Source organism: Ascaphus truei, chromosome 14 (assembly GCF_040206685.1).
Source record: "Ascaphus truei isolate aAscTru1 chromosome 14, aAscTru1.hap1, whole genome shotgun sequence".
Taxonomy (NCBI): domain Eukaryota; kingdom Metazoa; phylum Chordata; class Amphibia; order Anura; family Ascaphidae; genus Ascaphus; species Ascaphus truei.
Genome location: NC_134496.1, coordinates 57,931,253 through 57,958,752, shown reverse-complemented (window position 1 = coordinate 57,958,752; position 27,500 = coordinate 57,931,253). Strand labels below are relative to the sequence as shown.

The following is a 27,500-nucleotide window of genomic DNA, read 5'->3' as shown; positions in this document are numbered from 1 at the left end:
GAATGGAAAAAAAAGAGGGAAAAAAACCAAAGAGCTGTAGACGAGGTGGGGTGAGAAAGGGATGTTTGAAGACATTGGAAGGGTAATAAAAAGGTTACAAGGAAGGTGAGAATAAGGGATGGGGGGGCTGTACATTTAACAGCAGCACAAAGTGGGAAGGGGATGCAGGGGGGGGGGGTTGTTTTGGATTTGAACTTGGCAGAGAGACTCTATGACACCAAAACAAGGACTTAATGCGGATATGGGGTTTCTCACACACTATCATAATTTTTTTGTAATGATCCTCCCTGCCTCACTACCAATGTTCCAATCCAAAACTCCCCACCCCCCAGCATCCCCTTCGACGCTGCTGTTAGATGTACAGCCCCCCATCCCTTATTCTCACCTTCCTTGTCACCGTTCTATTACCCTTCCGGTGTCTCTCACCCCACCTCGTCTACATCTTTGTTTGTTTTCCCCATTTCCAATCTCTGTTTAAATTATATAATCCTTTGTAAATCTGTATTGTGACCCGAGGAAAACTCTCGAAAGCTTGTCTTATATCAATTGTTAGTCCAAATAAAAAAAATATCACCTAATACTGAAGTACACACACACACACACACACACACACACACACACACACACACACACACACACACACACACACACACACACACACACTAGCTGAGAGACCCGGCGTTGCCCGGGATGTTAATCCCTAATTATTGTGTGTAAATGTGGTATAATAATGTGTAAAATAAGTGTTGAATTAAATGTAAATATGATGTAATAGTTGTAATTTGGGGTGGGGGCGGCATTTGTGTGGTTGTTGGTGAGTCTGTATGGGTGACAGTGTTATTGTTTGGGGGGGGGTTGAATTTGTGTGGTTGTTGGTGAGTCTGTATGGGTGACAGTGTTATTGTTTGGGGGGGGGTTGAATTTGTGTGGTTGGGGTGACTGTTGGCGGGTTATGCAACGACGCTGCTCGTGGTGGGAGGTGATGGTGGTGGTTTGTGCAGGGGCCCTGGCACGTGTCTGGGAGGCGACCGCGGGGGTGGCGGGGCACGCAGGAGCAGCGGAGGCTGTGCGGGAGGGGGGGGGGGTCACGGGACGGTGTTTGGGGTTCTGTCACGTGTAGCGACGGTGTATGGTGTGCTGGCAGGAGGGTAGGCTGGAGGTTGACTGCACCGGGCGGTGTCAGCAGCGGAGGGTGTGCAGTAGGGGGGGGGTGGGGGTCACCGGACGGTGTATGGTGCGCTGGCGGGTGACTGCACCAGGCAGTGTTGGTGAGGGGGGGGTGCGGGACACACAGGGCCGGACGGTGTGAGTAGTGTGGAGGGGTGTGAGGGGGGGGGGTGTTGCCACGCGGCAGCGCACGGTACCTGAGGTGGTGTGTAGTCCGCAATTTTCAGGCATAAAATCTGCGCTGGAGTTAGTTTCTGAGGTGAAAGCAGGTGGTGAGGCGGGAAAATGGTGCTGTCAAGCGTACTCCCAAAGCTCAGTGATTGTTCTGAGAGTGTGCCAGTGGAGTAGGTGTGGTCAGCAAACCACGCAGGCCAATGAGAGCCGTGCGGGGGCGGGCCGACGGACCAATCAGATTGGACAGAGGCGGACTGACGGACCAATCTGATTGCCCAGAGGCACAGCAAACAAACAACGTTTTCCAATATATTTAGATTTATATATAACACACAAAAGACTAAGACAATCCCCAAAAGCACTCTAAATATACCATAAAATAACTAATCAAATATAGAAAAAAGACTTGGATTCAAAGTCAAAGTAGAAAAAAGGAAATTATTTTAATAGCGAGCAATAAGACACACTAACATTAAAAACATAAACACACTAAAGGGAGCAAAAATATATAAGAGCTGTGACTGACAAATAATAAAGAAGGATTACGCTGAAAAATGAACCAATAACAAAAAATGTATCAAAAAGTATTATAATGAACCTAACAGCTATGTAGGGTGATGCAAATAAGCTAAATGGTACAAATATCCCCTAAAGACCCTAGCTACAGAACATATAGCTGAGCTCAGGGAAAAAATATAAAATGAATAAACCTATATACACAATTGTGTACATAAGAGGACCACAAATTATAATATCTTAAACCAAGGGGGAAACACAGGGGAAAAAAAGATAAAAAATACTCAAACCCTGAACAGCAATAACCAAAAAAATAAAGAAAAAAATTATTAACATATCAAGGAGAATGAATGCAAAAAATGCCTGTGGATTCTACAAGAAAACCGGACAGGACACATGGCTGTAGAATGCAAGTGAAAGCCAGTGCCTTATGCTGAATCAGGCAAACATATGTAAGAATCCCACAAAAGGGGAAGACTCTAAGCAGCAGAGGAAATGATACTCAGCTGTCAATGAAATGTCAACGAGTCAGTCCAAAGGAGTGTTGCTCCGACATATGTAGAAATCGTTCATGCAGTCCACAGGAATAGCACCATGATACTCAAGTCACGCTGACCAAATCAAAGATAGCTGCTGATGATGAACACTCTACGTGTCTCCCCCTTGGTTTAAGATATTATCATTTTTGGTCCACTTATGTACACAACTGTGTATATAGGTTTATTCATTTTATATTTTTTCCCTGTGCCCTGAGCTCAGCTATATGTTCTGTAGCTAGGGTCTTTAGGGGATATTTGTACCATTTAGCTTATTTGTATCACCCTACATAGCTGTTAGGTTCATTATAATACTTTTTGATACATTTTTTGTTATTGTTCATTTTTCAGCGTAATCCTTCTTTATTATTTGTCAGTCACAGCTCTTATATATTTTTGCTGCCTTTAGTGTGTTTATGTTTTTAATGTTAGTGTGTCTTATTGCTCGCTATTAAAATCATTTCCTTTTCTCTACTTTGACTCCAAGTCTTTTTTCTATATTTGATTAGTTATTTTATGGTATATTTAGAGTGCTACTTTTGGGGATTGTCTTAGTCTTTTGTGTGTTTTATATTATCTTTATCCCCCAGCACCAGCAGTTTCCCTTAGTTACTTTACTATAGATTATCTTGCTTTATACTTTATATCAAGGTAGTCTGTTTAATTTTTGGGTCTGGTTAAACCATTTATATATAGTGTGAGCAACATCCTTTTTGTGTGTTTGTGAGATATATATATATATAATTTTTTTTTTTTTTACAATACTGTACCTTAGAAACTAGAATGAAATTAGCAGAAGCAGAGAGTCCCAAGGCCCTTGGATGGCTTCGGCCTGTGGCCCGCCAGTTGAAAAGACTGGTTTCAGGGCAAGAGTTATCAAAGTTTTACTACTATGTAACAACTTGGGAGCAATTCTTAACCTTGATTTCCTACCTGTGGGTTCAGTTAGTTTTCTCCCCTTACAGTACCTTGAACAGACACCCAGCAAACACAGTAAAGCCTTTGGCATGTAGATGTTTAGCTAATGAAAATCCAAATCCTGAGTCACATCCTGTGACCAGCACACCTTTGTTTCCCTGTAGAAAAGAAGAGAATGAGCGCATAAAAAGTCAATTTCAAACAGGACCTAGTGCTGAAAAGAGATGTGTTCTGATTTGTTTGCTTTATTTCCAGGTGTTATTACATACTTGCTCTGTCTCACTTGCATATGAACGTCTGCCATTTCGGGTTAAAAGGGGAGAGCAAAATATCTGCAATAGCCTAGAGGGAGAAAAAAGGGGACATGGTCAGTCATGGATTACTACTGTACACTTGCCCCAGATACTGTGCTCTCTAATGTGACTGTCAATCATTAATTACCCACCTGAGCCGGGGGGGGCAATCTTTATCTTACCTGGGGGTCTCCTTAATCCTTTACATTTTTTTCAAACAGAACCTATCCTGGGTACTCACCGTTTCAGATTTGCAGAAGATAAATAAATACAAAAACCAGCCCCTGCATGATTAGGAGCCTTTACAGTTCTGTCCATGCACATATTGTTGGTTGTCTGATAAACTGAACTTTGGTTTCTAAATTCTCACTGTGGCACAGGTTGCTGGCAACTCCGGCAAAACTAGATTTGATGTGCATTGTAAAAAATGGTGATGCCGTATACTGAACCAACATGCTGTATAAACTGTACGTTAAAGGAATGCAGTTGATCTTGAGAACTCATTTACTTTGTTCTTTTATGTCAGTCCAATAAACCAAGATGCAGGAGGAGATGCCGCCGGACAAGGTAAGAGACAGAGGCCCCCCGCCCTCACCCCCCACCAATACGTTTCATAACTAGCCTGCTGTCACACATCCATTGCTTATTTGAATGTTACTTCGTGGTTGTTCATTAAAGTATTTACCTGTTTAACAGTATTATGCTATAGAGTGTGCGCCTTTTTTTGTTTTGTGTATGTGTATAAAATCAAAACGTTCAAATTTCTATTTTTGTGCAAATATACTATTTTTTTTACAATTTACCTTGATGTTCTGTACAGACAATCCCTACAAGCTCTAAACCCAGAACCCACCACACACACACATATATATATATATATATATATATATATATATATATATATATATATATATGTGTGTCAAAAGGATGATTTGTATCTTGTTCTCCAGTCTCTTGGGTTTGGGTGAAGTAGATCTCTTATACAATTATCTGTATCCAATCCCTAACGAGGAGACACAGATTAACCCATGCCCCCCAGCTAATTAGCCCATGTGTACTGGGACTCTATGGGTAGCCCCATAATTAAATCAGGGGCGACGACCAATCTACCAAATGAAGTATCTGCATTGTTTGTAGGTGTAGACATAACACTTACAAACCATTCCAGTTTGATGATTCTCCACCCTCAGGTAACAATTAGAGTGTCAGTCTGTTGATTAGTACTGGTCTGTTGATTAGTACTTAGGCTCAATCATCCGGCTGCCCTACCTGACCTATTTAGCATAGCAGATGGAGTCTGCATTTTTCAGAGCAGATCCAAACTACCATACCTATACTCTTTAATATCTACACATATTAATAAGTTCCATTCTGGTGGGCTCAGTGGGTCGAAATTTGCCAGTTTTTAATGCCTACAGTGACTCCACATATTGGCCAAATATCAACTCTCTGTGACCTCCAGAACTGGAGATACAGAAATGCACTTTAAAACATTAAAATACAGGATTATAATGAAACATGGGCACAGGGGAACATACATTTTTCATGACATGACAAGGTGTAAACCACATTCCTGGACCACAGTGCAGTTAACCCCTTGCCTCCCTGGTGAGGTCAGGGGGTGGCCATATGGGGTGCAACCCCTTTAATACCGGGTCAACCCCCCTCTCCACACACACACACATATATATCCACACACACACACACACACACACACACACACACACACATATATATATATATATATATACACACACACACACACACACACACATATATATATATATACATATACACACACACACACACACACACACACATATACATACACACAAAACGGGAGAGAAAGAGGGGACATACACACAAGAGGGGAGAGGGCACACCATATATACAAAACAATTAGCTCACAATTGGCAAGTGCACGCGTCATAAATAGTATAAAAAAAAAGATACTTTACTAAAATCAAATGACCAGGGAAGGAGACAGCATTACACGGAGGGGAAAATGGTATTTAATCCATATCCAATGTTTTGGTGCACCTCCCTGATGAAGGGGCCCAGAGATGGCTCTGAAACATTGTAAACATTTGGATATGGATCAAATGCCCTTTTTTTCATCTACCTATAATGCTGTGTCTCCTTCCCTGGTCATTTGATTGGCTATAGCTGTTTTTAAGGATGATAATTAATCAAATGATTGCATTTTTATGAAATCTTGCAATCTCAGAACGGTAGTCTGCGAAACTTCAAATGAATAAAGACGATTAATTCACGGAATATGACATGTAAGAGTGCCTAAATACCCAACATTTCATGCCACTCTTACATATACAGAGATAAAATAGTTAAAATTGCAGGTGTTTTATATGTGTCATTCAAAAATCCTTGTACAGACCCAAAGATACTGTATTTTTAAATACAATGTAACAATGTCACCAAAGGTCAAAACGGAGAGTGATTTTTCCAGCAGTGCTGGACTTTCAATAATCCCATACATTGCGTGCAATGTCCCAAAGCTCTTACGTACCTAAAATGATTAGTATTTCTCTTCAGTTGCAAAGTCATCCTTGGGATCTGGGACCCTGTCACGGTTAGCTGTGCGGCCAGCATTGCTCTGCAGTCTTCACTGTTCACTGACAAGAACTTTCACCTCGACTCCTTCAGAAGAGAGAAAGCGGCCTCTCCTTTATTTGAATTGAATAGGTTTATTGCTAGCTGCAATTTGCTTAGTTCAGGGATTCTATGGCTGAGAATCTGAAATGTCACTCTACAAAATAAGCTCACCTTTATTAGCAAAAATATCTGCTAATCAGAAAAAAATGTCCTCTTAAAATACAATATATGTTTTTTACTCTGATCATTTTCTTTATATTACAATGCAGTAAATTTTGGTAAATGTAAAAGTAGAAAAAGTGTAATAAAAACTAGCTACGTGCGACAGCTCAGCGCGCTCCCGTCTCTGTACAGGAACTGTGAGCATACCTTTCATTGTCACATTGAAGGGGCCCCTTAGGCCGCATTCATAGTGGGAGTGCGACGAAGCGCATGGGACCGCGCGCCTGTCGCCTGAGCGATTTCTGCTCTTTGGGTTTGCACGATGGGGAGCCGTGGCCATGATGTCACCTGAGTGGTTTGCCCTCATTGGCTGAACCGCGTACGTGACCCGGCCGTTCCATGGCAAAGACAACATTTTTATTTTGTCTTCTGCCAGAATCGGGCAACCTCATAGACCAGAGGTTTGTTGTACGTGCGCCGTTGCTACCATTATAAACGCGGTCTTACACTCTCCCCATAAGGCCGCGTCCCGGGTGATTGCGCAGGTTGTGCGTTAACGTGCAATCACAACAATGTACCTGGATCGGAGAGTCCATACTGCGCACATGCACGCGGGTAGGCGCGATGCGTACAGTGAGAAACATTTTTGCCGCGCGATGGGCCAGTCACGTGCACGGTTAAGCCAATGAGGGCGAACCGCTCCTGTGACGTCACGGTCGCAACCAGCTGGCAAGGAATCGCCCGAGCAACATGTGTGCCTGACGTCACGGCGTTGGAGCGCTAGCTTTCACCCTGGATGAGGACACACACACTATGGCCACCCCCTGCCTACAGCCTGACTATTCCGCCATTTACAGTATATATCATTCACATCAGCTTAACATACAACGAAAAGCAGCAAATACAACCACATATACCAACAACGAACACAAACGTTACATCTATCTATATATTTAACAAACAGTGTGTGTGTGTGTGTGTGTGTGTGTGTGTGTGTGTGTGTGTGTGGTGTGTGTGTGTGTGTGTGTGTGTGTGTAGCTCGATATGACAGACCTGCTGCTGACCGTGTCCTTGGCTGACAGAACAGGTTGTGCCTCTCAGTGTTTGGGGAGGGGGAAGGTTGTGCCTCTCGGTGTTTGGGGAAGGTTGTGCCTCTCGGTGTTTGGGGAAGGTTGTGCCTCTCGGTGTTTGGGGAGGGGGAAGGTTGTGCCTCTCGGTGTTTGGGGAGGGGGAAGGTTGTGCCTCTCAGTGTTTGGGGAGGGGGAAGGTTGTGCCTCTCGGTGTTTGGGGAGGGGGAAGGTTGTGCCTCTAGGTGTTTGGGGAGGGGGAAGGTTGTGCCTCTCAGTGTTTGGGGAGGGGGACGGTTGTGCCCCTCGGTGTTTGGGGAGGGGGAAGGTTGTGCCTCTCGGTGAGGGGGAAGGTTGTGCCTCTCGGTGTTTGGGGAGGGGGAAGGTTGTGCCCCTCGGTGTTTGGGGAGGGGGAAGGTTGTGCCTCTCGGTGTTTGGGGAGGGGGAAGGTTGCTGGAACGGAAGTGACCCTCCCCCTGGCGGCAGTCCGGGTGTTCGCAGCGGAAAGATGGCAGCCCGCGCTGGCTGGATCAGGGGGTCCCTGCTGCTGTGTATGTCCCTGGGGCTCACCCTGGCCCTGGGGTTCGGGCTGCCCGAGGGCCTCAGGCTGCTGCTCAGGGTGTTGGGGTTCTCTGGGGACAGTGTGACACATTGCATTGTCCTGCTGTACTTTGTGTTTGTGCTGTGCGTGGCCATGCCATCACTTCCCAGGGGCAGCCTGCAAGTGAGTATTGTTATTATAGTCACTCATTAGTCTCTCCCCCTCTCCCCCTCTCCCCCTCTCCCCCTCTCCCCCTCTCCCCCTCTCCCCCTCTCCCCCTCTCCCCCTCTCCCCCTCTCCCCCTCTCCTTAACAAAGGTACGTTTGTCACTTGGGATCTGTATTAAAAATATACTTTATATAGAAGTATAGCAAAGCTTTGAAAGGCCTGCAGGGCTTTGCATCCCTTCTTTAACATTATAGACACAGCACAATGTGCATATAGTAAGTATAGCATGTATACAACGTGATTGTATTGAGATTTGTTAGATAAGGAGGTCTCTGTTCTGCTGAGCTTACAATCAAAAGTCTCTTAAGTTTGCTGATCGCATGGCACCTAGTTTGTTCTGATGCACTTAGAGCAGGGGTGAGCAAACTTTTTATGCCGAGCCCCCCTTTTTATCCATGAAATTTCTCGGGCCCCCCCTGCCTAATGTAATCAAAATCACATTAAAAAAAAACCTTTATTAAACGGTATACAATGTAAATACAAATATGTCTAAGGCCGCACATAGAGTGCCCGCGACGGTGACGCTAGCGAAAGTTGTATTTCGCTTTGTGGCGGCGTGGGCAACCAGGCCATTGATTGGTTCAGGCGACAGCCCCTGAAAAATCAAATATTGCCGGCTTCAAAAAATTGCGTCACCACGTCACGCTTACTATAAGCGCACGAGGCGGTGGCGACAATGCATTTGTTTTCGGGCGACGTGCGTCGTCGGCACTATAAGCGCACCTAAATACTTACATACTTCAACAGCTTGCTCTTGCAAAATTAGGCTGCGTCCACGCTGCCGCGGAGAGCAGTGACATCACCAACTCTCGAAGCACGAGCACAGGGTGCCCTGCATAATTTTGCAAGCACGAGCGGGGAAATGTGTACACTTTTTTTTATTATTTCTGTACATTCATAGTATGAGTGATATAGTGGAAGCCTACCCATTCACTTGCAGAGGATCGCAGCGAAGCAGGTTGCCAGCGGAGGAGAGCAGGAACACAGCGCTATTGCAGGGCAGACACCGTAAGGAGGGCACAACCAACAGGCACAGCACACACACAGTCACGACACACACAACCACAACCAACACACACAACACTCAATCACAACACCCACACACACTCAGACAGACAACCAACAGGCACAGCACACACCACACACTCAATCACAACACACACACACACACACACACTGCAGTATATAATTATATATACATATATATACATATACATACATATATATACATATACATACATACACACACACACATATATATATACATACACACACACACACACATATATACATACACACACACACATATATATACATATACACACACATATATATACACACACATATATATATACACACACATATATATATACACACACACACACACACACACACACACACACACACACACACACACACACACACACACACACACACACACACACACACACACACACACACACACACACACACACACTGTGGGTGGGGGGAGGGAGTAACTAAGCCTGCTCAGGTCCCCCCATGTGCTGCAGAAAACGGGCGGGTAACAGACAGGAGGAGGAGGGCTTGTCTGTGTGCAGGGAAAGCCCCGCAGCAAGGCCCCGCCCCCTCTGCAGGCAGACACAGCATAGAATTAGAAGCAGCCTCAGCACGGAGCTTCCGGCCGCCGTGCACAGCTCTGCCCGCCCCCAGGTTTCCCCGCACGCAGCCCGCGCCCCCCCTACATAATCTTGCGCCCCCCAAAGGGGGCGCGCCCCCCAGTTTGCGCACCGCTGACTTAGAGGATCCGCCAGGACTCATGTTTTTTTAACCAATAAATACTTTTTTCATGGTCACATTATCCAGCCTTTGCTTTATTTGGCTGTACACTGTCTTTTTTCCACTTCGTGGATACCTCCTGCAATAGAAGTGCAGACTTTCAGCTTTAATTCAAGGGGTTGAACAAAAATATCGTATGAAACGTTTAGGAATTGCAACATTTTCATACACAGTCCCCTTATTTCAGAGGCTCACATGTAATTGGACAAATGAACACAATTATAAATAAAATGTTCATTTTTAATACTTTGTCGAGACTCCTTTGCAGACAATGACTGCTTGAAGTCTGGAACGCATGGACATGACCAAACGCTGGGTTTCCTCCTTTGTGATGCTTTGCCGGCCTTTACTGCAGCTGTCGTCAGTTTTTGTTTGTTCGTGGGGCTTTCTGCCTTAAGTTTTGTCTTCAGCAAGTGCAATGCATGCTCAATCGGGTTGAGATCAGGTGATTGATTTGGTCATTGCACAATATTCCACTTGTTTGCCTTAAACTCCTGGGCTGCTTTCACAGTATGTTTTGGGTCATTGTCCAAAAGGGAGGGATAAGGGAGTGATCGACTAAACCATACTAATTGTATAGAATATGTAATAATAATGATAAATTCAATTGATAATGAAGTGTAGGTGCAACTGTGAACTGAAGTGAATCAGAAAAAGTGGGGGGTACAGAGATCTGTACTCCAAAGGGAATTCACTTAAATGCACACTACCTATATTTAAAATTTAACCTTTAATATAAAGTCCTTAAAACATATATTACCAACAGAAAAATGTGACAATGTTTAAAAAATGAATTAAATAAGATAACTCGTACAAACAAGCAGTCTCATGTGCTTAAATGCTCCAGTATATCATTAAAACTGGAGAATGGGAGGCTGCTCGGATGCAAACAGCCGGAGTGAGCGATTAAGCCCACCACTTCACAGGTCAGCGTGATAGAGTAGTGTATATCGTAGTGGCTATTAGTATCGTTTATTACCACTTAATAGTGGCAGTATAACCTCCTAATCAGGTCTTAGACCGCTCCAGGGAGCTTTGCCTCGCCACTACCCTAATTTTTATATATGGCTAACCTAATAAACGGCTGACAAGTACTGTATTAAAATAGCCCCATGAAGGGGGCTGACATCATCCACACGCGTCCAATGCGCGTTTCCCTCCTACGGAGCTTCCTCAGGGACAAAATTTTGGGGCTATTTTAATACAGTACTTGTCAGCCGTTTATTAGGTTAGCCATATATAAAAATTAGGGTAGTGGCGAGGCAAAGCTCCCTGGAGCGGTCTAAGACCTGATTAGGAGGTTATACTGCCACTATTAAGTGGTAATAAACGATACTAATAGCCACTACGATATACACTACTCTATCACGCTGACCTGTGAAGTGGTGGGCTTAATCGCTCACTCCGGCTGTTTGCATCCTAGCAGTCTCCCATTCTCCAGTTTTAATGATATACTGGAGCATTTAAGCACATGAGACTGCTTGTTTGTACGAGTTATCTTATTTAATTCATTTTTTAAACATTGTCACATTTTTCTGTTGGTAATATATGTTTTAAGGACTTTATATTAAAGGTTAAATTTTAAATATAGGTAGTGTGCATTTAAGTGAATTCCCTTTGGAGTACAGATCTCTGTACCCCCCACTTTTTTTGGGTCATTGTCCATCTGTAAAGTGAAGTGCCGTCTGTCACGTACGACCCCCTGCTAGCACGCGACCTGCATATCGGACAAGGGTTAATACCGACGCTCGCAAGCGCACCCACTCTTCACCTCCGCAAAGGTCTGTCAAATGGACAATATCCCCTCTTACAGGATCAAGGATCAATACACAACCCGCAAGCTGCCCCACTCTTCACCCCCTCAAGGGTCCCTCAAATAAGTTGTATCTCTCCTCAAGCCGTCCCAATATACCACCGCCTAGAACAGCACACAAGTGAGCACGTGACTTTAGATATGCAACCAGGGTTAATACACAAGTCTACTCTAGCAACCCCCCTTTCTCCTCGGCAAGGAACCAGCGAGTTAGTATTAACCCCCTACTCAATTGCACATCATATCTATCCACTGCCACCACCTGAGGTTATGCAGATATGATAAAAGATCTTAGACTAAAATATCCGCCTGGGTCTCGGGTCCCTGTTTATTATTGGAAAAACTGTGCACTCTAACACACAATCGGTTGTAGTAACATGTGCCCGAATTTAGCAAGGTATTCTTTCCAGCGTGCACAAAGTTCATTCAGAGCCCAAAGCATTACTTATTAAATGTTTTTATTTATATATATATATATATATATATATATATATATATATATATATATAAAATACAGTGCTTGAATTACAGAAAAGGTATTACAAAATAAACATACAATTACAATATAAGGCAGAACAGCTTCTTAAAATAAAAAGGATAAAACAGAAAATCCTATACAGTACATTACCACATGCTATGGTCCTCCCTCACAGCAGGAGGGGGGGGGGAGGTAGAGCTCACGCAGCCTTTGGGCCAGGGACCAGCTCCCTTCTATCCTCCCCCACAGCAGCACCGGGGAGGGGGGGACAGCTCCCTTCTATCCTCCCCCACAGCAGGAGGGGGGGGGGGGACAGCTCACGTAGCCTTTGGGCCAGGGACCAGCTCCCTTCTATCCTCCCCCACAGCAGCACCGGGGAAGGGGGGGACAGCTCCCTTCTATCCTCCCCCACAGCAGCACTTACCCGGCATCTGCAGCAGCTGATTTATGCAGAGAAGCTGTGAGTCTGCAGAGAGAGAGGGGGGGGGGATGAGAGAGCTCACTCAGCCTTTGCTGGGATGTCCGCTGTCTCTGTGTCCCCCGGCCAGGGACCAGCTCCCTTCTATCCTCCCCCACAGTAGCAGAGGTACAGGGAGGAAAAGGGGGGGGGGGTGTAAGTTTGCCAAAAAATATATATATATATATTGAAAATGTTATTTATTTTTTTTAATTTTAAAACGGGAGCCACGGTAATACCGCGTTATAGCGGATTTGCGTTATAGCGGATCAAGCTATAACGGGGTTGAGCTGTACAAAGAGGTAATGCTGGCGCTGCTCGTGAGAGCTTTCAATCCAGGGAATGAGGGACACTGTTTTAAAACAAGAAGGTAAGGTGGCTGCTTATTTTAGGATAAGGTGTGGCTCAGGTTAGAATATGGCCCAGTCTGACAGCTGAAGCCAGTAAGGTATATTTTGGGAGGGGAATGTTACATAGGGTGGAGGTTGGTCCAGCCACACAGCTGGTCCCAATGGGTTTCATGTTGGAGGGATGACCCGTAGGCTATGTTTATAACTCTGGTATAAACATCTTGCTGCAGTCCCTGTAAAATGTTTTAAATGTTTTACAGAATAGTGCCAGTTAATGAATTACAAATGCGATGAGGTCTCTGCACCCAAGAAAATATTACCGAGCCTGTTCTAAAGGCGCTTTCAGTCTCAGTTCTACATTTAGTGTCCTCGGTGATCATTAATTAGACACCTTAATTGCTACTTCAAAGTCAGTTTGACTCCAGATTCATGTGATCATTCGGAGAGAGCTCGTTTTTCTAGGAACTGTTCCAGACAGAGGCCCAGATTCACTAAAGGGTGCAACACTTTAGCACGCCTGAACTCAAATCTAGGAAGCTCTCTGTTTCCTGGCGCCCCAAATCACAGCAGTCCTTAAGCTGTCAAACTTCTTCTACATGTTAAAGGAGCTTAATTGAAATTAATAGAGACATAGTGAAGAGACTTTATAGCATATATTGAAAATGGACCATAATGTTCTGGACTACTCCGTACAAATGGTTAAAGCAATTAATTCCACTGATTTGCATTTTTTTTTTTTTAACTTTTATTTGGTATTCCCAGGATGAAACATGGCCATCAGTGTAATCATAGTTGGCAATCCTAAGAATAAATTGAATAGTTATTATGTATGTACTGTATATATATCTTTATATAGCACCCACAATGTACTCTATGCTTTACAAAATAGACCATACAATAGTGGAAATTATAATACAATAAATACAAACAAAATCAGACAATATGGAAAGGAAATCCCTGCCCCGGAGAGCTTACAATCTAAGCGGTATGATGCTCAACATTTTCTTTATTCATTGGTTTGTTATTGCCATCGGGCACTTTTTTATTTCTCTCTAATAGCAGAACCAAGCTAAATATCTGCTGCTGATAGCAGGGTGTATTCTTGCTTTTGTATGTGATCTGCTTGGCGCTCAGGTTAATCAAGTGAAGAAAACTGAGATACAATATTTATCCGCCAACTTGTTTCTCCCCAGTGTTGTAATTTTGGATACCTAAAACCCCTTCCAAACATGTTTGTGACCTATGTATTTTTGTTCTGCTCTTCAGGTGCAGGGTAAAGAGGTGCTGATCACAGGCTGTGACACAGGATTTGGGTTTGCTTTAGCAAAGCTCTTGCACAAAATTGGATTTACAGTATTTGCATGTTGTTTGTTAAAGGTGAGTACCGAGAACAAAATGAGTGTCTCTCTCTCTCACATGGGCCAATAGGAAGACGCACCGGGGGACGTCACGGCTTCCTATTGGCCCGCAGGGCGCGGGAGTTTTGACAATCCACCATTACATGAACCCAGCTAGCGAGCCGGAGTGGCTACTGGCACCCCCTAAGGAAGCAGGTATCCCTGGAACTGAAATTAATGGGGTTCAGGCCCAGAGACCCCTGCTTCAAACAAATGTTAAAAATAAATAAATGCGTGTATATGCCGTTTAAATGCACCCCTTACAACACGCCTGCACAATACGCGGCCCGCATGCAGCCCACCCGCACTCACTGTGCGTCCCGCGGGGCTTTCCCCCTCCTCGTTCCTCCCGAGCCCGCTCCCCCGCAGAGTCCTGTCTCCCTTCCGCTTCCGGAGTCCGCTCTCCCGCTCTTGATGTGTGGTGCAGGGGGGGGTTGATGTGTGGTGCAGGGGGGGGTGTGATGTGTGGTGCAGGGGGGGGTGTGATGTGTGGTGCAGGGGGGGGTGTGATGTGTGGTGCAGGGGGGGGTTGATGTGTGGTGCAGGGGGGGGTTGATGTGTGGTGCAGGGGGGGGTTGATGTGTGGTGCAGGGGGGGGTTGATGTGTGGTGCAGGGGGGGGTTGATGTGTGGTGCAGGGGGGGGTTGATGTGTGGTGCAGGGGGGGGTTGATGTGTGGTGCAGGGGGGGGTTGATGTGTGGTGCAGGGGGGGTTGATGTGTGGTGCAGGGGGGGTTGATGTGTGGTGCAGGGGGGGTTGATGTGTGGTGCAGGGGGGGTTGATGTGTGGTGCAGGGGGGGTTGATGTGTGGTGCAGGGGGGTTGATGTGGTGCAGGGGGGTTGATGTGTGGTGCAGGGGGGGTTGATGTGTGGTGCAGGGGGGGTTGATGTGTGGTGCAGGGGGGGTTGATGTGTGGTGCAGGGGGGGTTGATGTGTGGTGCAGGGGGGGTTGATGTGTGGTGCAGGGGGGGTTGATGTGTGGTGCAGGGGGGGTTGATGTGTGGTGCAGGGGGGGTTGATGTGTGGTGCAGGGGGGGTTGATGTGTGGTGCAGGGGGGGTTGATGTGTGGTGCAGGGGGGGTTGATGTGTGGTGCAGGGGGGGTTGATGTGTGGTGCAGGGGGGGTTGATGTGTGGTGCAGGGGGGGTTGATGTGTGGTGCAGGGGGGGTTGATGTGTGGTGCAGGGGGGGTTGATGTGAGGTGCAGGGGGGAGAGGGATGTGTGTGTTGTGCAGGGGGGTATTGTGTGTTTTGTGGAGGGGGAGTATTATGTGTGGGTGAGGGGGAGAGATGGGGGTATGAGAGATAGATGGGGAGTCTCGCAAAGGTTGATGATGAGGGGTGCTGGGGGAGATATATGAAGATGATGAGGGGTGCTGGGGGAGATATGATGATGGGTGCTGGGAGAGATATATGAAGATGATGAGGGGTGCTGGGGGAGATATGATGATGGGTGCTGGGAGAGATATATGAAGATGATGAGGGGTGCTGGAGGAGAGATGATTTTCCTTGGAGCAGTTCGGCCCTTCTCACTTAACGAGTTGTGCGGGCCTGCCTTACAATGTCCCGTAAACATTCTGTCCCTGGTAACTTCACACCAGTGTTAGCATCTTAGTGCTGTTTTCCACACTGAAACTTGTTTGTAATTTAAGTTAATATAAATGTATATGGTACAGATGTTGTAATTTCTCCTAAAGCGTTTTCGCTCCGACCCCTTTGGAAAACTAGTTGAAGAGTCCTGTCCAAGAGGAGCAGACAGAATATTCACAATTCACCCAAGAAAAATATAGACATTAAATTTTTGTGCAATTCAAAACAAAAAAAATTGATGGCTATAAAGAACATTTGTCTAACGAGTTCCTGTAAGATTGCAGTCTCGGGGATCCAGATCCAGATTAACGCTACTTAAAAGATTTGTATTTTTTTTAAGCAGAAATGATTTCTGTATAAATTAATGCTTTGTTTCTGGGGTTTCCCAACATAGGCATCTCGGTGCCTAAACCGCAGTTGTGCAAAAATGTAGGACTCCTAATATTCCTACAACCCCAAACTTCACAGATGACGCTTTCCCCTGCCAGATGAAAAGTAGCGGTGGTTGGAATGGTGCGAAGTGCGGTCGTGTTTGTTGTACACACACTCTAAAAAGGCACATCGCTGTGACCTCATCTTCAGTATGCTGTGACCTCCTCTTCAGTATGCTGTGACCTCATCTTCAGTATGCTGTGACCTCATCTTCAGTATGCTGTGACCTCATCTTCAGTATGCTGTGACCTCATCTTCAGTATGCTGTGACCTCAACTTCAATGTATTGGGCCTGGCAACGTCTTTGAGAAGACAATGGCTTTATGGTATATTGAATAAGACTTTTCTGTTACCATTAATTCTCTCTTAAAATCTATTTTGGAGGTGCATGCGCGACGGATAAGTGGATGGCAGCCTGAGATCTGAGCTCCATCCCCAACGGCACAATTTAGGCTAATTTTCAGCGCAATAACCTGACGAAGCTAAAAGCATAGAGATGCCGACGAGAGCTAAAGCAAAGAAGAGCTCCTCCGTTCTCACTGACTACTTCAACAGGGAGCAAATGGCGCGAACGGGGAGCTCCGAGACCCCATCGCAGCAAGCGGGCTCCGAATCTGAGGAAGAGAGCTCAGAAGATCTGCAGGCCAGGCGGAATAGAGATGTAGTGATAAGGAGCGATCTCAGAGAATTCTGTGAAGAAATAAAATCATTCTTTCACAAGGAGATAGTGGCGCTCCGGAGGGATATCCCGGACATAGGAGACAGAACGGAGGCCGTGGAGAAACACCTGGAGTCGACTATAAAGGCGCTACAAAAAAATGAAAAAACAACTGCACACTTAAACCTTGATTGGGGATCTGGCCGACAAGCAAGAGAATTCTGAAAATAGGGACAGGCGTAATAACATCAGGGTACGCGGGGTCCCGGAGGCCATCACAGATCCTGAGGAGTTTGTGTCAAGATGGCTGGCACATGATGCCTGACAAGACTGAAGCGGACCTGCTCCTCGACAGGTGCCATAGAGCGCTAAGATCCGGCCTCTCTCAGCAGTCTTCCTTCAGCATCGAGAGGAGGCGGTGGGGTCCCGGCGGGCTGCGTGGGGGACTCGGTGGGTGCAGCTGGGGGTAGTGGATGGTGGCGGGGGGTTGCACGGGGGGGGAGGTGGAGGAGCTGGCTTTGCCCCCTTGTACTGCTCTGCCCCCCCCTCGTGCCGCTTTGCCCCCCCCTCGTGCCGCTTTGCCCCCCCTCGCGCCGCTTTGCTCCCCCCTCGCGCCGCTCTGCCCCCCCCTCGCGCCGCTCTGCCCCCCCCTCGTGCCGCTCTGCCCCCCCCTCGTGCCGCTCTGCCCCCCCCCTCGCGCCGCTCGCCCCCCCCCCTCGCGCCGCTCGCCCCCCCCCCCCTCGCGCCGCTCTGCCCCCCCCTTGCGCCGCTCTGCCCCCCTCGCACGGCAGCAGTGGGCCCTTGCTGTGACGTTACATCCCAGGCAGAGTTATCAGAAGCAGAGAGGGCAACGAACTGTGAGTAAACTGGAGTCGGGCACACAGGGGTAGCCGCGGGGTGGGGAGGGGGGATTCTGGACAATGAGCTGGACAGTGAGATTTGCGGACTTGCCCCTGGTCACGTTTACTAGGGTTGCGGTTCCTCCGAGTAGTCAGGTCTGCCACCTAAGATGCTCTTTAATTGAGTCAACTGCTTGCAGTTTATCAGGAAGTCAAATACGCGGGGCATTGACTGACCGAATAGTTATTGACAACAAGCTCTTCTCGAGATGTCGGGTAGAGGTGGAGGGGGGAGAACATAGAAAAATGCAGTTCATTAGACTGGTTGGAATAGGAGCCCACCCCACTTATCTGGACATACAGACGGAGCTAGTTCACTTATGGAGCTGGGTCATCGCTAGTAAGTTGCTATTATCGCAACGTATTATAAGTTCCTATAATTATATAATATAAAGTGGGAATCCCGCCTACCAAACACATCCTCCTCAACTGGATTGGCTCCCCCCAATATTTGAACCAGAAGGCCCTCCGCAGCTGAACCACCCGAGAACCCCTGGGTCCCGAATGTAGATCGGTAAATTGGGGCCAAGGGGCACACGGAGAAGGAAATACTAAAGGGATATTTAAATACAGGGGTGTGAGTTAACTGCCATTCACCTTAGGTAGAGGTCATGGAATAGCGAGGAGGAAGACAACTACACATGGAGAAAGATACAAGGGGGGAGCATACCTATGGGTTAATAAAGATTGGTTAAATATTTCTGTTTGTTTTTAGAAGCTTTGTAAGATGTTACGATGAATGTTATGTCATATAACTATGTTGACGTGATCCATATTTCGGTTGTTGCTACTATGGGTCTGGATGTCCGTTGGTGGGAACACCTTGGCTGTTTCTGTGCGTCCCGCACGAGGTGCCCTGAAAGAGTCACGGGCACTCGATCAAGTCACTTGGGATTCTGGTGGCCGAATCCAGGCGGCCTACAGGGCACCCCTTTTGGGTGTACCAACCTCCAGTCCCATCCCAAGGGCGAGAGGGCTGGTCCCATCATGGACGAGTTCGGATTCTCCTATCCTTCCCCGGGGATGGGTCCGCTTTCTAAGGATTGTTGCAGGATTGGGTCTTGGATACCCGCAAAAATTACTGATAGCTTGGAGGGGATGGGAGATGAAATCTGATATGGCAGTGGGCAGGTCTGGAAAATTTAAATGGGAGTAATTGTACTGTCCCACAATGTAAAGTGCCTTAATAATCCAGGGAAGAGACTGGTTGCGTTGGCAGAATATCGTAGAAGGCGGGCAGATGTGGTAATGCTGCAGGAAACCCACTTCAGCACAAAAAGTCAGCCCAAATTTATGGACAAACATTTCAGACAATTTTACGTATCTTCATCTAACCAAAAGAACAAGGGAGTTGCAATACTTCTACATAACACATTTCCTTTTAAAGTAGATCAGATAAAGGATAGAGAAGGAAGATACTTAATACTGATAGGAACAATACATGGCCAACCATTGACTTTAGCTACCATATACGCTCCATGCGAGCATAGTCCTTCATTCTTCACATCAGTATTTAGGATCTTGAACAAAGTGACAACAGGTAGTTTGATTTTGGCAGGGGACTTAAACGTTGTACTAAATCCCAAGCTAGATGGATCAGGCCCGGTAAGGAATAATAACAGAGACAACCCACCGACGCTAATTACTGGTTTAGGAGAAAATCAACTAGTAGATATCTGGAGAGAACTCCATCCCCTGGACAGAGACTACACATTCTACCCGCACCCACACTCAACCTACAGCAGAATCGATTACTTCGTTATATCAAGCAGACTGGTCCCAAATATCTCCCACGCTGGGATCCATGATATTTCATGGTCAGATCATGCACCAATAGAGCTAAGGTGCACCCAATTTAACCTAAACAGGCTGGGAGCAAATTGGAAACTTAATGAGGCTATGTTGAAAATCCCTGAGATATGTCAAACCATATATGACGACATAGATCAATTCTTTAATCTAAATAAAGGCTCAGTGGACTCACATATTACACTATGGGAAGCCCATAAGGCAACGCTGCGGGGTTCTCTGGTCAGATTTGAGGCTAAAAGAAAAAAAGAGAAATGCAAAAATTGTGCTACTTCAAGATAGGTTAAATGACTTGTCGAAATTGCACAAGAAAAGGGCCGACCCAATAATCTTGCAACAAATAAAAGATGTAAAAATTGAATTAAATCTACTGCTAACCTCCCAGGCGGATTATTCTCTGAGGCAATTTATGGAGAAGGCAAACAGGCCAGATACTCTGCTAGCGAATAAACTACGAAATAGGCGTCCAAATTACAATATTCAGGCGATAAGGCTGAAATCTGGAACAACTAGTACGACCACTCCCAAAAAGATAGTAGAGGAATTAAAAAACTTCTATTAAGAATTATACAACGGAGAAAAAGTGGCACATAATAATAATAATACATCACGAGCTATGAAGGAATTCCTGACAAGCTCAGATCAGGGAGGTGCTGGGGCGGGACTTTACCGTTGAGGAATTAACACAAGTAATTGAGGACTTAAAGCATCCAAAGCCCCTGGCCCGGACGGGTTCTGGAACTTGTAGTACAAAAGTATATAAAACTACTGGCCCCTTATCTCCTTAGGATGTTTAATGCGGTGCTAGCGGGGGCTTCTTTCCCGGAACACATGCTCCCGGTGTCTATATCACTAATATTCAAACAAGGAAAAGATCCCCCAGACTGTATGAGTTACAGGCCAATATCCTTATAAACACAGACATCAAAATGTACTATAAACTAATCGCCAACAGATTAAGTCGTATCCTGCCCAGACTAATACACCCAGATCGAGTCGGATTTATTAGAGATAAACAAGCGGCTGACAACACACAACGAATTATTGATCTGCTAGAAATAGCTAATACAATAAAAATACAGGTTATGGTGTTGTCTGGATGCAGAAAAGGCGTTTGACAGGATAGACTGGGCATATCTAAGAGTGACGCTTGGGGCATTTTGGTTTCGGGAAAAAGCTGACATGCGATCATGTCACTGTACTCGAACCCTGCTGCTAGTTATTCACCAGGGCTTTAACTCTGATCCCCTCAGGATCAAAAGCGACAAGAGGCAGGGATGCCCAATCTCGACGCTGTTATTTGCCCTGTGCATGGAGCCTTTAGCGGCTCAGATCCGTAATTGCCCAGACATCACTGGAATTGACACTAGAAATCAAACGCATACGGTAGCCCTATACGCGGACGATGTCCTCATGGTGCTGTCTACTCACTCACTCAATTCTCTCCCAAACTTATTCAGCCTGTTAGGAAAATTAACAAAATATCGGGGTTTAAAATGAATCAATCTAAATCAGAGGCACTAAATATAAATTTACCAAAACCAACAGAGAAACTAATCGAGATTAATTTCAATTTTAACTGGTAAAGCAATGCCATAAAGTATTTAGGTATCCATATCACCAAAAATTACGGGTCCATTTACAAGGCAAATTTCCCAAAACTCACACAGTCCCTAAGAGAGGATTTAAGAACATGGTCATCCCACAACATCTCGTGGATTGGAAGGATTTATAGTGTCAAAATGAATCTCCTTCCGCGGATTCTATATCTGTTTCAGACTCTACAAGTGCCACTGAGACTGAAACATATAGACTCTCTGCAATCTGAGATATACAAATTCATATGGGGAGGTAGAAAAGCAAGAATTAGGAAACAGATCCTTTTTGAAGCAAACGTCAGAAGGGGGCTGGCGGTACCTTGGCTGTTATCATATAAAGCGTTGCAATTATGCTAAATATCCTAATGGCAGACAGACTCTGCATTGAAACATAGGTAGCATTGAAGAAAGAGGTTTGCTCCCCATTGGAGTTGAAAACCCTAATCTTGATCCCAAAATCAGCTCGGATAGCTTTCAAATCGCCGCTATCCTCAACGACCAACTCGCTATCAATTTGGGAGAGTTCCAAATTTAAATGTGCTCTAACCAACAGGAAACTCCTTGATAACCCCTATCTGGGGCAACCCAGAGTTTGCTCTTGGTGTGCATGGAACGGACTTCTCAATTTGGAAACAAAAAGGTCTGATTAGACTCAGAGATCTGGAGGGGAATAATAAGATTAAAACTTTTGAGCAAATTAGATCAGATAAAAATATCCCTCATTCAGAATTCTTAAGATACCTCCAGATCAGAGCATGTTATAATAATTCTACCCCTCATCCCCCATTGACTAATTTCGAAAAGCTCTGTCTTATTGAGACTGATACCCGGGGACTTACATCGCAAATGTATAGAGAGGTGATCAATAAGGTATCACAAAAGTTAGGATACATGGCACAATGGGAGACAGACCTGAGAGAGATACTAGACACCAAAGAATGGACAAAGATCGCTACAGCAGCGGCCATGAGCTCAATGTGCACGACATTAAAGGAGACGCATATAAGGTTCTAATGAGATGGTATCTCACCCCACTTAAATTATCGAAATTTCTGGCAGAGTACTCCCCATTGTGTCCTAGACAATGTGGAGAGAGTGCAGATTTGTTGCATTTGCTGTGGTCTTGTCCTCGGATTGCCCCGGTATGGGAGAATATTAGAGATTGGCTACAGAGGATTGTTGACCTCACTACTCCACTGGACCCATGGCTTTTCCTACTGAACAGACCATGGCCGGGCCTAGCCAAAGCAGAACTTAAATTGGTTGCCCATTTTGCAACAGCAACAAGGTGCGAGATTGCAGCATTATGGAAACAGAATAAAATTGCATCAATTCCCGCGTTCAGGAACAGAATTTGGTTCATATGCCAGATGGAAAAGCTGACAAGTTTGGTCAACGACACTGGCGAAAATGTTCTAAAAGTCTGGACGCCCTGGTTGGCTCAGACAGACATCCCAGGGGTAGAGAGAACCTCTATCTGGCTTTAATAGATGCAAATGCGTTCTCGTTTGACAGTAATGCCGGAGTGAAGGTCGCAAATGAGGTAGCATTAGTCACGGGTGTGTAATAGGAGAGGAGCCTAAGCAAGGTCTGGCGGCAATCATGAGACTGGGCTGGGCGAGTCCAGTGGCAGCACGGAGCTTAGACAGGGGAGCGGTCCCACCCCCACCCCCTTATTCTCCCCCTCCCCCCCCCCAAATTATTTTTTGTTCTGGATACACTTATTTTTTTTTCCTTTTTGGAATTAAAAGAAACACGGTCAATATTGGTATGTAAATGAGTCACAACAATGGATGCGTGCAATGCACTTGTTTTACATTGAAAACCAATAAAAATCAAAGTTATAACAAAAAATCTATTTTACCATTTAAAAATATATATTTGTTTTTAAAATATCTGGGTAAACCAGTGACAAAGTCCTACTAGTAACTAGTAAATCATAATTGAATGTGAAAATGATGGAATTTCAACTGTGAATATTATTTAATCTGTGCAGGAGGGTATTCTGAGACTATAACTGCCGTGCACCTGTAATTGAGCCAGGCAAGTTCAATTCCCTAGGAGGGGAAAACATTGATCTCCCTCAAGTCCCTTTACGATATACTATGACGCTCTCTTCCACCTGTTCTGTGATGTAGTGATCTATCAGTCTCCTGGCTGCAAAAAAAGCCACATTTTTCAATGAATAGAAATTCCATTGTAAACAATAATTATTTTGGTGGGATAAATTTGGTGCAGTTTTGTTCGCTCCAGTTTTGTACCCGGGAGACTGATACAGCCCCCTTAGTCTTTCTGTTCTGTCTTTTACCTATGCATATAAATATTTACACTCTGACGTGTAAATGTCTATAGAGTTATATGCAACTAATGTGGTGTCTGCATTTTTGACCATTGTTTGCAGGATAAAAATGGCGCTGGGGCCATGGAGCTTGTAAATATGCAGTGTGATCGCATGCACGTTCTCCAGCTAAACGTTTGCAGTGAGGAGGAGAGCAACGAAGCAGTGGAGTTTGTGAAAAAACATCTAAAAGATCCAGAGAAAGGTAACCCTTCCTCGTTACTCATCAGGTGGGCGTCCCTACCAGGAGAGATGGTTATGGGAAGGTTTAGGAGACATTACATTATAGAATTACCTAGAATCATTTTGCAGATTAATATTAAAAACTATAGTGGAACAGAGACTGATTTAAGGAAATGTCAGAATTAGTTGAAAAATTCTTAAAGCTGCATTACAAAATCCTGTGTTATTTTTTAAATCAATCAGTTGTGTAGCATTAAATAATACCTACTGCATTTTTTTCACACTATGGTTTATTTATTTTTATTATGATGTATTCAGCATTAGGCGTTGCTATAGGCACTATTTAGGAATCCACACCACTTCCTCTTATGAAAGAGGCAGCCATATTGCGTGCCCTGGGACGCAGGATCTTTGCCAATCGATCACAGGAGAACAGATTGATCGGCACGTTATTATTATATATATAGTGTTCGACAATCCTATACATTTACAAGCCCGGGGCGGGTGGATTTAACCTCCGGGCGAGTAAATATTGGCCCAAGCAGCACACGTGTTTGTTTTTTTAATTTTCCCACTCTAGCTGCCTGAAACAAACAAAAAAAAACTCCCCCTACCTGACTGCTGATTGGCGCGCGCTCCCAGGCTTTGTGGGCACGCGGCCAGGCTCTATATGAGCCGGCCCCCAACGAATGGCCATTTTTTCTGGCCGGAGATCTGTTGGAGAGTACGAGCGTAAGTACTCTCCAATCCTCCATCCCCTCTGCTCCTTCCCTGCCTCCTGCAGTTCCCCCTTTCTCCCCCCAACCCCCGATACCCGCGCGTGGCTGGATATGGTAGCGTGGGTGTTCCCCCTTCTCTCCCCGGCCCCCGCTTACCCCGGCTTCCCGCGCGGGGCAGAGGTGTCCCCCCCCTTCTCCCCCCCCCGGCTTCCCCCGATCCCCGGGTGATGGTAGTGGGGGTGTTCCCCGCTTACCTACTTTGTCTCCGCTTCCCCACTGTCCCGTGGCTGTCCGCGCAGGGCGGGAGATGGTCGCGGGGGGGGCGAGCGGGGCAGTGGTGGTGCTCGGTCGCGCGGCCTTTCCTCTTCTTCCCCCTGTCGTGTGTGCGTGTGTATGGGAGTGAGTGTGTGTGTGTGTGTGTGTGTGTGTGTGCATGCATGCATGCATGGGAGAGTGTGTGTGTGCGTGTATGGGAGAGTGTGTGTGTATGTGTGTGTGTATGGGAGTGAGTGTGTGTGTGCGTGCGTGTGTGCGTGCGTGCGTGTATGGGAGAGTGTGTGTGTGTGCATGCATGGGAGAGTGTGTGTGTGTGTGTGTGTGTGTGTGTGTGTGTGCGTGTATGGGAGAGTGTGTGTGTGCATGCATGGGAGAGTGTGTGTGTGTGTGGGCAATATAAGAGAAATGCTGCACACCTCAAAAAGAAAAATAATGATACAGTTACCGGTGCTCCAGTGTTTGCACGAAAGCCTGCGATCAGTCCCGAACAGATGAACAAAGGAACATAGGGCACAACGGGTTTAGCAGATCAAACTCATTTATTGAGCCAACACAACGTTTCGACCATAATGGTCTTTATCAAGTGACAATGGCATAAGTACATTCCCTTGTAACAACATATAAATAGTGCCCCAAACCCCCACAATGCAACCTGTTCAATTAGTGCTGATGGAATTCATGTGCTGATTCAGTCCTTCTAGCCAATGTCCAGTCTGTATCTCTTGTTAGATAACCCCAACAGCTGTTAGCAATCCTCTGTATGTCGTGGAGTTTACATTCTCATCATTTCTGTGTATCCTGGCATCCATCTTGCTGACGTCATCAATCCGGGTCCTTAGCAGTTGGAACGCTTGCGTTTCAGGTTCGCGCATGTGCGGTAGTTATCCGCTCGATCCTCTTCACCCTTCTATAATTTTGGAACGCAAAAAGCGCAGACTACTTGTGAGTCATTGCGCACGCGTGCGCCAGTCTCTCTGCGGTCCTGCAGGCATAAGGGGGGTTAGTTGATCTTCCGTTTTCATCCTGCTAACGTCATCAGTCCGGGTCCTTAACAGTTGGAACGCATCCGGATGTTTCATCTGGTGCGTTGCAAGTTCGCGCATGTGTGGTAGTTGTCCGATCGATCCTCTTCCCCTTCTGTGATTTTGGGACGCAAAAAGCGCAGACCAGTTGTAAGTCATTGCGCACGCGTAAGCCAGTCGCCCTGCGGTCCTGCAGGCATAAGGGGGGTAGTTGATCTTCCGTTTTCATCCATTCACATCCATCTTTATCTGTCATGCAGTGGGGGAGGATATCTTCGTCATCAGAAGTCCACGATGTGAAAAGAAGGAAAAAAAGGGGGGAGGGAGGGTTCTGAATCAGCATAACACTTTTTGAACAAGATGTATGATATACAATCTTACTGTGAAAAGTGATTAACAATAAATAAGCTAAAAAAGGTTGGTCTTTGTCAAGTCTTTTCAAAAACATAACCCACAAGGTGTATTCAGATGACCATTTATTAATATAACTACAGCAGGCAGTGGCAGCAACCTATGGAGAAAAAAGGGTTTTATCTTTCCTCAATGAAACAGTTCAATGACAAAAAATCATTCAGTCCATTGGGAAATACAGTGTCTAATGTGTGGATCCAGAAGGATTCCCGCTGTAATAGTAAAACATCCTTGTCCTGACCTGCCCTAGCTTTTTTAATATGTTCAATACCCATTAGTTTCAATGACGAAATTGGGTGACTAAATTCGGAGCAATGTTTGATGAGAGCGGTGTCCTCTGCACGATTACTGATTTTACTCTTATGTTCTATAAATCTGGTTTTGAGCATACGATTGCTCTTCCCAATATAACATAGTCCACAAGGACATTTAATCATGTGGATTATGTTTGTAGTTGTGCAGGTGATCCGCTCTTTAATACTGAACAATCTGCCACTCCTTGGGTGGTAAAACTTATCCCCCGTGTTCAGACTGTTGCAAATGCTACAACCATAACACTTAAAACAACCCACTTTTGGTGAGCTCAAAAAATGTGGTGCCATATAATGTTTCTCATTATCAGCCTTAATCAGGATGTCCTTAAGATTTTCTCCACGTTTATAAGCAAAACGTGGGAAATCCTTACAGACCTCCTTTAGTATATCGTCTGTCTGTAGTACTTTCCAGTGCTTCTTGAGTGTTTTTTTAATAAAACCACTGGCAGTTGTGAATTTACTTACAAATGTCAGACGATCACTTTTAGAATTTGATTGCGGTGTTGTGTTTAAAGCCGTGATAATTTCAGATCTGTTGTGTCCCCTCTCAACAAATCTATCCTCAATCTCCTTTAGAGTTTCCTCCAATTTAATAGGCCTATCCACTATGCGTGTAGCCCTGATCTTTTGAGAAAATGGTAGCATTTGCTTCAATCGCTCAGGGCGGAAACTTGAAGCATGTAAAGTGCTATTTTTGTCTGTGGGTTTTCTATAAAGATCAC

The 27,500-nt window shown here is 45.5% G+C and overlaps 2 protein-coding genes across 2 annotated transcripts in view; one reads left to right on the top strand and one right to left on the bottom strand.

Annotated features, from left to right (window-relative positions):
- Positions 1–7,931, bottom strand: part of BDH1 (3-hydroxybutyrate dehydrogenase 1) — a 20,140-nt gene extending 12,209 nt beyond the window's left edge. Inside the window, exons 1-4 of the mRNA XM_075571123.1 lie at positions 7,433–7,931; positions 6,132–6,262; positions 3,581–3,653; positions 3,362–3,469 (exon numbers count right to left, since the gene is read on the bottom strand). Coding sequence (XP_075427238.1) covers positions 3,362–3,469; positions 3,581–3,653; positions 6,132–6,214 — 264 coding nt within the window. The 5' untranslated portion in view covers positions 6,215–6,262; positions 7,433–7,931. The remainder of the gene's footprint in view (positions 1–3,361; positions 3,470–3,580; positions 3,654–6,131; positions 6,263–7,432) is intronic.
- LOC142466216 (D-beta-hydroxybutyrate dehydrogenase, mitochondrial-like) overlaps positions 7,759–27,500 on the top strand; it is a 35,758-nt gene continuing 16,016 nt past the window's right edge. The window contains exons 1-3 of the mRNA XM_075571122.1: positions 7,759–8,170; positions 14,398–14,508; positions 23,917–24,058. Of these exons, the coding sequence (XP_075427237.1) occupies positions 7,955–8,170; positions 14,398–14,508; positions 23,917–24,058 (469 nt within the window). The 5' untranslated portion in view covers positions 7,759–7,954. The remainder of the gene's footprint in view (positions 8,171–14,397; positions 14,509–23,916; positions 24,059–27,500) is intronic.